This window comes from Rhagoletis zephyria, unplaced genomic scaffold, assembly GCF_001687245.7.
Source record: "Rhagoletis zephyria isolate East Lansing unplaced genomic scaffold, Rhagoletis_zephyria_1.1 Rzeph_scaffold_04990, whole genome shotgun sequence".
NCBI classification, from domain to species: domain Eukaryota; kingdom Metazoa; phylum Arthropoda; class Insecta; order Diptera; family Tephritidae; genus Rhagoletis; species Rhagoletis zephyria.
The window spans coordinates 23,951-35,816 of record NW_016162073.1 but is presented as its reverse complement, the minus strand read 5'-3'; the positions used below and the strand labels follow the sequence as shown (position 1 = coordinate 35,816).

At 34.1% G+C, this 11,866-nt stretch overlaps 4 protein-coding genes and 1 long non-coding RNA gene across 7 annotated transcripts in view; 2 read left to right on the top strand and 3 right to left on the bottom strand.

Moving 5' to 3' along the window:
* The first annotated feature begins 205 nt into the window (after window positions 1-205).
* On the top strand, window positions 206-989 carry LOC108371446 (uncharacterized). The gene is made up of 2 exons (XR_001848748.1): window positions 206-429; window positions 502-989. It is a non-coding gene; the product is annotated as an uncharacterized LOC108371446 (long non-coding RNA).
* On the bottom strand, window positions 424-1,046 carry LOC108371445 (uncharacterized). Of its 2 annotated transcripts, none has more exons than XM_017627009.1 (3): window positions 876-1,046; window positions 649-806; window positions 424-589 (listed from the first exon to the last, which is right to left on the bottom strand). In XM_017627009.1, the coding sequence occupies exons 1-3, from the start codon at window positions 1,032-1,034 to the stop codon at window positions 559-561; spliced, it is 348 nt and encodes a 115-aa protein (XP_017482498.1). In that variant the 5' UTR covers window positions 1,035-1,046; the 3' UTR covers window positions 424-558. The 2 variants fall into 2 exon arrangements, with proteins under 2 accessions (XP_017482498.1, XP_017482499.1); XM_017627010.1 differs by having other exon boundaries at window positions 658-806.
* Window positions 1,047-2,503: 1,457 nt separating this feature from the next.
* On the top strand, window positions 2,504-5,643 carry LOC108371444 (valacyclovir hydrolase). Its single transcript, XM_017627007.1, has 3 exons — window positions 2,504-3,140; window positions 3,214-3,469; window positions 5,321-5,643. Exons 1-3 carry the CDS (start codon window positions 2,633-2,635, stop codon window positions 5,412-5,414), a joined length of 858 nt encoding a protein of 285 aa, XP_017482496.1. The 5' UTR covers window positions 2,504-2,632; the 3' UTR covers window positions 5,415-5,643.
* Window positions 5,644-6,874: 1,231 nt separating this feature from the next.
* On the bottom strand, window positions 6,875-7,830 carry LOC108371450 (protein D3-like). 2 transcript variants are annotated; one of them, XM_017627016.1, is made up of 4 exons: window positions 7,711-7,830; window positions 7,317-7,651; window positions 7,036-7,208; window positions 6,875-7,005 (listed from the first exon to the last, which is right to left on the bottom strand). In XM_017627016.1, exons 1-3 carry the CDS (start codon window positions 7,768-7,770, stop codon window positions 7,070-7,072), a joined length of 534 nt encoding a protein of 177 aa, XP_017482505.1. In that variant the 5' UTR covers window positions 7,771-7,830; the 3' UTR covers window positions 6,875-7,005; window positions 7,036-7,069. The 2 variants fall into 2 exon arrangements, with proteins under 2 accessions (XP_017482505.1, XP_017482504.1); XM_017627015.1 differs by having other exon boundaries at window positions 6,879-7,208.
* A 3,347-nt stretch (window positions 7,831-11,177) lies between these two features.
* LOC108371443 (protein D2-like) overlaps window positions 11,178-11,866 on the bottom strand; it is a 9,055-nt gene continuing 8,366 nt past the window's right edge. The window contains exons 2-3 of the mRNA XM_017627006.1: window positions 11,488-11,822; window positions 11,178-11,382 (exon numbers count right to left, since the gene is read on the bottom strand). Coding sequence (XP_017482495.1) covers window positions 11,220-11,382; window positions 11,488-11,822 — 498 coding nt within the window. The 3' untranslated portion in view covers window positions 11,178-11,219. The remainder of the gene's footprint in view (window positions 11,383-11,487; window positions 11,823-11,866) is intronic.

The window sequence follows — 11,866 nt, the reverse complement described above, 5'->3', positions numbered from 1 at the left end:
AGGAAGTCTCCTAAACAGAAACAGAGTTTTTCGATCGAAAAATATTGATTTTCAAGAATTCTATACCATTTCTACGAAAAAGTGTTTAACAACAAAATACGGTAATTTTTTATTTCATTTATAAAAATCCGAGGCGAGAACTTGACAATTTAAACTTTTTTTGGACCACGTTAGTTTTCAAACTACCTTCGGTTACATAGGGCCTGTGCCAATTGATAGAAAAGTTCTCTGGATAGTAAATTTTTGACAGCTATGAGGTGAATAAAAATGTTTGATACGGCAGGGCTAGTGAAAAATTTGACAGCAAGCATTATCAAGAAGAAGAACGAACAACGCACGTATACACATAAATTAAAGAAAACAAAAGCGAGTGGAAATAAAAGAACATGGTCCCGCCGGCAAAAAAAATAAAGAAAAGCTATATAACTTGTAAGATTTAATTTCAGATTTACATATGAAAAGGCGTTATGTATTTTTTTAATTAAAAATACTATTTTACAGGGAGCAGTTCAGAACGCAGAATCCTTCTGGAAAAGCGCATTGACAAGGATGTTTGGTTCAGTTCAAAGAACGCCAACAGCAACGAAGGCTGGAAGTGAGTAAGAATATAAATAATTTGAAGACTTTATTAAGCAAATGACTTCGTACTCCACTGACCATCCGTGGCGCTTTTTGGGAATGTGAGTTACAATTTTTCGAAACGAAGCAGAGGACAACCTAAGATACATTTTTGTAGTCTTGTTATCGCCGTTCATAATGCTGCTTAGTATTTTGGAATAAACGTCTTGTTGCATGTACATAATACCCTAAAACGACATATGTTTTTATTGGAAACAATTGTACACGGTTTTAAACATTTTTGTGAACACACTTACCAGACGGTTTTGACGTGTTTTTATTTCTAATATTACTGCTAAAAGGTCTAATAAATGCATGGATTTCAGTTCCAGAAGAATTGAAATCATCAAAGGCAAATATTTTCTATATAATTGCTGCATTTTATAAATTGCAAACTCGATAGTCTTCTTGTGCATCAAAGCAACTGTCAAAAATTTCCAGCAGTAAAAAGTTACGAATTGGCACAGCAGAAATGTAAAATTTTCTCACCATAGTAAAAAGTTTTTCCACCATAGAACTTTTCTATCAATTGGCACAGGCCCATAGATGTCGATATTTGGGCTTATTTTTTTAAGTAAATTAAATGCAGTGTTGCCAAATTTTGAATTTGAAAAAGCACTAAACCCAAGAAAAATCGCATTCCACAATCGCAAAAAGCCACATTTTGTGCCCGGAATCCACAAATCAGCTCTAAACAATGATTTAACGTGTATTTATCTTATATGGCTAATAAAATTACCAAATAACTACATTTTCTGAAAATTCTGTGGCATTTTCCACTTTTGTGTTTTATAAAATATGCTTTCGGATTTAAACCACAACAGCTATTATATCAAATTGCCTTTTGCACATTTGTGCCCGGAAAAAAGGCCGGGCTGTTTCGTGCACAAAGAAGTAGACATTTACGGTCCAAATGTGGAATGTATTCACCCTCTATTACCCTTTTTTTTAGCGTGCGGAACGCTTTCTGGGCTGTTTTGGGCACCCACGGGTACCCGCGGGCTCGTATGAAACAAACCTATTAACATCACCTTGTATAGGCTTTGTTTCTTTTCTTTTCTAGCAGATAATTATCAGGAAGAAGAGGAATGGGAAAATTGAGAGAGTTACGCTGACAGAGAGCGAAATAAGTAGGTTCTTTCCCTAACAATCCGGACCGGATCCGGTAATTATAGAATAAGCGAAAAGTTTGCTCTCAAAAGTGAAACATAGTCCAGATGTACGGGAACGCGAAAAACCACATTTCGTACACAGAATTTGAGAAACAGCTGATCCGCATTGTTTTTGTTTTTGTCACTTAAATGCAAACTCTTGGAAATACAATTTTTGTTTCACTATTTGATTTTAAGTATATATAGATTGAAAACACATCAACCGGCCATTCACTATACCTTAAAAACACCAAGTAAATGCAGGCAACATGTAAACAAAAAACAGCTGATATGCACTTTGACACTTTATCCATTTTTACCCGGAGAAAAAGTCCGGGCTCTTCGGGCAGGAAGAAGCAGACACTTACGATCCAATACGTTCCAATTTTCGCTCTATTACGCATTTCGTTGAGTACGGAAATGATTTCTGGGCTGAACCTAATATGTGATAATTATCTGTTAAGAAACAAAGTTATATAGGCAGGTTCTGCAATTCACTTCCGAGTGAATTTCAACCCCTGCAAATTTGAATTCAAAGCGAGTATGACAGAAGTTCACCCGGAATTGAATTTCAGAACCCGCCTGAGTGATGCGCCTTGGTTAGCGGTATCACAATAAGCGCCACCTTCTGTATTCGTTTCACCATGGGAGTTCCAGCTTAAATTCGCCTTGCGTCAGCTGTTAGATCGATAAATTATCAGCTATCGATTATTTACCGGCAACCACCGATCATTTTGATAAGAAAATCATATGTTTTGCGTTGTTGTTGTACTCTTTCTGCATAAATTTTGCATTTTTTAAAAGCTTTTTTAATCTTTAAACCACTTAATTTTCTAATCAATAAATTAATTAATTGGTGTGCAATGCTCCAGATACGTTCGAATCTCTATAGTAGAGTGCTAAGACCGCTAGGAAATCTCTCTACGATGCTGCAAAACCACATTCACACCGAAACTAAAGTGCAGATTAATCATGACGTCGCTGTCAACTATGTACAAAGCGGCAATGGTGAAAAAAGTGTGCTACTAATGCCAGGGGCACTAGGCTCCGCATGGACAGATTTCAAACCGCAAATTGAGCAGTTACCAGAACTGTTGTCTGATCACACAATCATCGCATGGGATCCGCCAGGCTATGGGAAATCCCGACCACCGGCACGAAATTTTGATCTCGACTTCTTCCAAAAAGATGCACGCTATGCTGTTGATTTGATGCACGCCTTAGGGCGACCCAAATTCTCTATATTAGGTTGGAGTGATGGCGGTATAACTGGTTTAATTATAGCTGGCCGCTTTGCCGAATGTGTTGACAAATTAATTATTTGGGGGGCAGGAGCGTATTTAAATGCTGAGGAAGAAAAAGCTTTACAAGGCAAGTAGATTTTAGTTGTGCTCACTTCATAATACTTCATTATATTATATATATTCACTTATCATCTCTAAAGCCATACGTGATGTACAAAAGTGGTCGCCACGTATGCGTGAGCCAATGGAAAAAGTCTATGGAGTAGAGGAATTCGCGAAATTGTGGGCTGAATGGGTTGATGCCGCTGCTGCAATTTATAAAGAACGCAAGGGCGACTTCTGTTGTGCTGAAGTAAAACAAGTGAAGGCATCGACTTTTATATTGCACGGAAAAAAAGATCCTATGATTGCTGCTGAACATATACCTTACCTGAAAGAACGCATACCAGGCTGCCAGTAAGAAAGTTATAAATTTACATACATATCTTCATCATTAATGCAAAATTTTATGTTGGACATTTTGTCGGAAGATCTTTTTTTTAATAATTCGAAGCACTTCCCTATGCTTTTGTTGTTTGCTTCTACTTCTCAAAAATGTGAGATATACATACATATGTACATTAGACTGCATCACTCCCCATACAAAAGAAAGTCGGTACTATTTTTCCATTGGAATTATAAAAACTATTATAAATTAAGAAGTCCACCAAAATATTTCGGAAAAATATTAAGATTTAAGTGAGCTGGACCGATTTGAAAATACCTCCAAAAATGGAGTTTTTTATGAATAACAATAGAGATTTTTTTTTGAAAAAATCCCCTCAAATGACAAAACGGTTTAAGCTTAAAATATGTGTATAAAAATGTTTAAAAAAAATTTTGAACGGAATCGTAATGATGATATTTTTTGATGCTGTTTTTTAACTTTTTTCAAAGTTTGGTATAGGAAAAACTTGAATAACTGAACCTAAACTCTTCCGATTTAGACTTGAGAGGTGTCATTGGAAAGGTATTTTCTCACCCTTTTTATTTCTTTGCTAATAAACTCACTCAAAGTATGAAAGAGAAAGGTAGGATAAACGAATATCATTCAAAGTTGAATTAAGATGTGTTGGTATTCGAAAAAACAAGATGGGCCACGAATGACGTTTTTTTGGCCAGAAATAAAAACAGTGTGAAAATACCTTTCTACTGAGATCCCATAAGTCTAAATCAGAACATTTTTGACCCGGTTATTCAAGTTTGTCATCAAAAATCTCATTCTTACGATTCCGTTGAAAAGATTTTCAAATATTTTTATGCCGATTTTTTAAGCTTAATCTAATTTGTCATCTGAGGGGACTTTTTTCAAAAAGTTCTTTAAGAACGTATTTTTATTCATAAAAAACATCATTTTTGGAGGTATTTTCAAATCGGTCCAGCTCGCTTTAATCTTTATATTTTTCCGAAATATTTTAGTGGACGTCTTAAAATATAATAAATTTTGTAATCCCGGCGGAAAACCGCAACTTTTTTTGGTGATGCAGTCTAATGTACATACATACATACATACATACATAGGTACATATCAGGGAAGTTGCGAATATTTGAATTTGCATTCGCATCAAATGATACGAATGTTTTGCGAATGCGAATGTGTGCATGGGCAGAGAGTCCACTCTACTATCGTTGAAATAACTCTAAGTCTGTCTAACCAAGGTGCGAACAATAACCGGCCTTTAGCTAAACTAAAATACTATTAATTGACAAATCTGGCTTCAAATATTTGAGCACTCCACCCGCCAGCGTTCCAAGTGAGCAATTGTTCTGTGCAGCCGGCTTTATATACGAGCCTCTAAGAAATCGCCTCATGGGAAAAAAGTCAGATAACTACTTTTTTGAAACTTTTTTAGTAGCCCCTTTTGAACTTTGGCTACTACATTAAAATACATGATTTAATAATCATTATTGAGTTATGATTAAAATACTGTATAGGTTAAGCTCTCGTTCAATTATATAATAATTCACACAATTTTTAAGTTATAAAAACGATGACTTACGTTGATTATAGCCTTTTTTAATGTAATTCTAACATTCGCATTCGCATTCCGAAAATTCGCATTCGCGAATGTGAAAAATATGACATTCGTAACATCCCTAGTATATACATATGTACATAGCTTATCTTAAATGCATTTTATGAAATCATATTTTTGTCTACATAGCTTTTGCCTGGATTAAAATAACATGACTTGCATTTTTTTATTTTTTATTTAGCGATATATGTACTAATGCATTCATAACTAAGGTTGGATATTTTTATTTCAGATATTACGAGTTCCCTGAAGGTAAACATAACATTCACTTGCGCTACGCTGACGAATTTAATAAATTGGTTGCGGATTTCTTGTTGCAAAAATAATAATGTCCCTTATGGGGACTCTAAATTAAAGTTGGGAATTTTCTTACAACCTGTATACAGAGATGAGAACTTCCGAAGCCATTATCAACACAAATACGCACTACCAAGCAAAAATAAATGTCATATATTTTTATAGGACAGTTCTAAAGTATAGATAATATAATTTTCAAAGTGTCAATTTGTGTACACTGCCAGAACAAAGTATTGGCACAGCAAATTTTTCACAATATATGCAACTATTTTCATTCTAATATTTTTCCCCTAATTTCGTATAAAAATATGGTTCATTCTACAACAAAAAACATAATATAATTCCTTAACTTTGTACAAAACTCGCGAAAATTCAGCAAATTTTCAACTTTTTAATTAAATTTTTTGATGTGTATGCAGATTGTAGCCCAATCAATTTTATTATAATAAAGTGCAAGTTTTAAGTAGCTAGAAATTACCGTTGATTTTTGGCAGTTTCTTTTACGCAGTCTCTTCCATACAAAAAATGTTTTTTCGAAAATACATACTTTATATGGAAAAAATGCAAAACACCTTCAACAAAAAAAAAATCTCAAAAATCAACGCGATTTTTGACTAACTCCGAACTTGCAGTTTTTTACTAGAATTTAATGGGCTGCAAATGCATATAAAAGTGAGCTTAAGCTCCGCCTCGACTTTCTGTACAAATTCTTGAGCTTGAGATCACTCCATCAGTGCGAAAATTGAGTCTGAGCTTATGCATAGTTTTTATGCGTAAGGCCCAATGTTACTCATACGCCATATCGTACATGACCAAATGTGCCCCTACTCCAACATGGCGTATGAGTAACATATTTCATGTTGAAGTCGGATTTGTTTTCATTCGCAATGCAAACTTAAAATGAAAATATCTTGGCGAAAATAAGTTGCGTTCCAGATGCGTCACGATATTAACGATTTGCAGGAACAGATGTTTTCTCCATTACTAAACCTTATGGAAGGTAGTCACCTGGAACGACGACCCTGCAAATCGTGAAGCATCTGGAACGCAACTATTATCAAACTTATTTATAGGCCGATTTGGCTGCTTTTTATGTTGTTGTTTTTATAATTGATACTGGTTATGTAAGCAGAAACATTTTTGTCAAAAATGGTCTCGCCAGGGTGGAGATATTTTGAAAAATCGTATTTCTGATTTGTTTCACATTTGGCATGTTTAGTTGAAGTAAAAAGTACATTCGGTATAAAATACATGTTTTCTTCGTTCAAAAACAATACTAGCAAAACTGTCAATGGAGTTTTAGCAACGTAATGCCTACTGCCTACTTAAAATCCAATTAAAACTCTTTAAATTTTTACCAAAGTTTGTTGAAATATTTAAATATTGCATAAAGTTTGAATCTTGGATTTATACTAATCCTGTTAAAGAATAAATTATATTTTTATAAAAAAATAACTAAACTGAAATATAAAAAAAATAAAATAAAATGTTAAGACTGATCAATATGTGGTGCGCATATAATTTTACAGCAGCATAACTAACATGTACATAAATAAGTCCTTGTACTTTTGTTCAATAATAATATATGCAAATCACTTTAAATTACAAACGAAGTCGTATTTACATTTGTATATACATATGTACGAGTATGTACAATATTTGTTTTAAATTATTCTGTGATGCTCTACGTTGAAAGCGTGGCTTTTAATATAGGTACATAGTCATCGTATTGTGCCTCATAAAAATTTCCAGCGATTGGTTCACCTAAATTGAATTTGGTAATATATTCTCTTGTCTTCATTTTATAACGGCCTGCGACAGAGCTGCATACAAAAATAAATAATACACATATGTACATATTTTAGTAAAGAACACTATCTAATGTTATGTTTAGATATGTATGTGTGTATGTATGTAGACAAAAAACTTACGTTTTCGGAATGAATGTTTGTGCTTCAATTTTATTTGCCTGCTTGAAGACTAGAAAAACGTAGCGGTGCAGTCCAGTGCCCTCTGGAGGACCAGAACCGATATATTCTGCTACAATTTGACCCTCAGCTACTTTATTTCCAGGAATATTAACTACAAACCAATGCAGAATTTCACGATAGGTGGGCTCAGCACGCGACGGGGCATCTGGATCGATCATCAGTAATGTATATAGAGCATCATTATCTGCTTCCCAAGTAACTGTAGGTTCATCCTTCACCTGAGTAGGAGTAAGTTCTTTACCTAGCTCTACCTTGGTACCGCTGGGATAACTGACCTAAATTATAATATAAGATATATGCATACATATGTTTTTTTTTTTTAACTGTATATTACCTCCAGGCATGCTTCGGGCTTGGTATCAATAATGTCTGGGGTTATGCCACTCGTATCCATTATTCTGCCTTGCCAAATAAAACTAAACGCCGGGATTGTCCACAGAAACGTTTGTTTATATATACATATGCAGCTCTTACCATTATCAGTGTAAAAATTTTTTTGTATTAATGAAATATTTGATAAAAAACTTGCATGCATGATTCCAAGTACTGATAACAATATCTACGAGTTCATATATATGTATTGAAGTACCGCAACTTATTATCTGGCACTTACCACAAGTGTGACCGCGGGCTTGTGAAAAATTGTAGCAGAGCANTTGTTTATATATACATATGCAGCTCTTACCATTATCAGTGTAAAAATTTTTTTGTATTAATGAAATATTTGATAAAAAACTTGCATGCATGATTCCAAGTACTGATAACAATATCTACGAGTTCATATATATGTATTGAAGTACCGCAACTTATTATCTGGCACTTACCACAAGTGTGACCGCGGGCTTGTGAAAAATTGTAGCAGAGCAGACTTTAAATATATCAATACGTATCACTTGTTTTTCATTTTAAGTATCAACGTATCAGTATGGAATAATATGTCTTATATATAATCTTAAAACAAAGTTCAATATAGCATTGCTGAATATTTTTATTTTNGCCTTGCCAAATAAAACTAAACGCCGGGATTGTCCACAGAAACGTTCGTTTATATATACATATGCAGCTCTTACCATTATCAGTGTAAAAATTTTTTTGTATTAATGAAATATTTGATAAAATACTTGCATGCATGATTCCAAGTATTGATAACAATATCTACGAGTTCATATATATGTATTGAAGTACCGCAACTTATTATCTGGCACTTACCACAAGTGTGACCGCGGGCTTGTGAAAAATTGTAGCAGAGCAGAGACTTTAAATATATCAATACGTATCACTTGTTTTTCATTTTAAGTATCAACGTATCAGTATGGAATAATATGTCTTATATATAATCTTAAAACAAAGTTCAATATAGCATTGCTGAATATTTTTATTTTTTTTTTTAAATTTGGACTTTATTTAAATGTGCTGTTTATATATACATACGTCTTTACGGCACAATTAAAATATGTATACTTCCTTAATAGGTTAATGATTATCTAGGTTTCAAAAGTCTATATCAGCTGGGTTACTTGGCATACAGTTTAGTTTGACAAAAAAAAAGACAATAGAAGTTTATATGTATTTGCTTTCAAAATTGTTACTTAACTTATGAAATCTGTATGATTCGCTTAGAAATTCTATGTGCATTCGATTGACAACATCCAAAATATTTTACAAAGATAAATAATAAATTTTTATTGGTGTGGAATCAATTTTTTCGGCAATAGCTCACGCTTGATTCTCACCGTTATCGAAGCAAGATATGAAACAACTTGCTTCAGCGATAACGAGCGAACGTTTGACACACGAAAAATTTTATGATTTTTGACACCAACGTAGTTTTAAAATTGTAAACATCTCTGGCAAGTTTTTCAACTTCTACAGGAATTTTTTTTACACGATAGGAAAAGTATCAAAATTTAAAAAGAAGTGTCCCTCCGAAATGCATCGAAAAATCTATCACTTTTGATGCACTTGGATCAAAACGGTCACGCTTACTGCTTACCACTGATAATTTTCAAACATACATACATACATACATAAGTGTGTTAAAAAACCTTGGCTATTCTTTAAAAACATACATATTAAACTCCTGCGCAATTCCATTTAAAGGGCCTAACAAGACATCCGATCGCCGCGCAAATACTTTCCCTCCTTTACTCTCATCGTTCGGGTCAAGTGTGAGTAAGCATAAACCAGTTTCTGCANCATCAACATGTTGTCTTAAATGATAAGAAAAATATTACGACCATCTAACACGCAACTATTCAGTTGATCAGAAGTACGCAACACCGCGTTCAGAAGGTGCAATCGCACCAGTTACTGANCTCTTTCAATTTCACTGACCAGCGCTGCAAACGATATCAACTAGTAGGCTAACAACCAGAATTGAAATTTAATACGCAAGTACTTACCGTACTACAAGTATACAGAGAGTAGATTTGCTACTCCCTTTTGGCAGCAGCAAATATCTCTCGTACGCGATGAGAGAAAGTAGAGTACGTACTTTGGTGGAGTAATAGCAAGTACGTCAAGTATTTACTCTCTCAACGCCAAGTAGTGTATGTATGCGGAAAAAGAGTAACAATGTGTTGGGAGTAGAGTACAATGCAAGGAGTACTTATTGAACGAAATGCGGCAAATACACTTGCGCTGGACTCTAATACATATCATTGATTGCATTATGCAGTCCCAAGCACATGAATATATTCTAAATACCCTATTCTGGGCTGTTATCAAAAAATCAAAATCACACGAAATATATAACCTTGGTTTTGAGAAATAAATGTTGAAGTACTATTATACATATGTATGCATTTTTGTTTGAAACTTAAATGGCATTGTTTGCCCAAAAGAGCAAAAACCTTTCTATGGATCGTCTGGTAAATTTCCCCGTTCTAAGTCCCATTGAACATTTGTGGCAAAAAATCAAACGATAACTATCTCAACATAAGCTAAGAACTGAGGGACACTTTCTTAAAAAATGGGGTACGAAATTAGGGAGGAAATTTTGTAAAATCCTTGCAAGTGTTACCAGTTTCTTAGTTTTTAGTTCAATTTATAAAATCATGAGCAGCTTTAAAAAATATAGAAAAAGGCGGAACCTGTCCACAGGTGAATGTATACATTACATATGTACATATGTATGAAACCTTTAGGGTTTAGAAAAATAAGTCTCTCAAGTTAATAACCATTTGAAAAACATTTGAAGTACTTATAAAAAAGATGTGGTCCTTGAAAAATTTATTATTAGTCTCAACTTGTTTACAAACGTGATTATTCAATATGCTTCAACATAATTAAGGCCATCACTGAATCCAAGCAAGTGCAAATTTTCGTTAAATCTACGAAAATGATATCAGGGAATCCGAATTTACTCGAACGCAGCACAAACTTTGAATTCACATGTTCGTAGCGATTCAGATTCAGTAATCGAATTTTCGTAGATCTCACGAAAATCGGACTGCGATGGATTCAATAGCAATAGCAATAGCCCTGAACAACAAGAAGCTAATAAATACATTTCAATTTATTTTTTTCCCGAATTAATTTTACAGCCTTTTTAATTATTCTACACATGTATTTATTTCACAGAAAAAAAATTATGCTTTATTTGCCTCGCTCTTAATATGTCTACGTAGTCATCGTATTGTGCCTGATAGAAATTTCCAGCGATTGGTTCNCACATGTTCGTAGCGATTCAGATTCAGTAATCGAATTTTCGTAGATCTCACGAAAATCGGACTGCGATGGATTCAGCAATAGCCCTGAACAACAAGAAGCTAATAAATACATTTCAATTTATTTTTTTTCCGAATTAATTTTACAGCCTTTTTAATTATTCTACACATGTATTTATTTCACAGAAAAAAAATTATGCTTTATTTGCCTCGCTCTTAATATATCTACGTAGTCATCGTATTGTGCCTGATAGAAATTTCCAGCGATTGGTTCCCCTAAATTGTATTTGGCCATGAATTGCCTAGTATTTGCGTTGCGGCGGCTTTCGCGTATTGTACTAAAAAAAACAACAAAAAAATACTTAGGTTATTAATAATCTGCACATTTGCGAAAATTTTTGAACGCTTATGAGAGATCATATGCTCCTTTAAATTAAACTTACATCTTTGGAGTAATGTTCGTAGCATCAATCTTTCCCGCCTGCTTAAAGACCAGAAAAATGTAGCGATGCAGTCCAGTTCCCTGTGGAGGTGTAGAGCCTATATAAGCAGCAATAGTTTCACCTTGCGTTACTTTATTTCCTGGAATATTAACTACAAGCCAATGAAGAATTTCACGGAATGTGGGCTCAGCACGCGATGGTGCGTCTGGATCGACCATTATCAAAGTATATAGAGCATCATTATCTGCTTCCCAAGTAACTGTAGGTTCGTCCTTCACCTCAATTGGAGTGATTTCTTTGCCCAGCTCTACCTTTGCACCGCTTGGATAACTGACCTGAAATGTAATGACTCATTCTTATGTGATAAATATACATATAT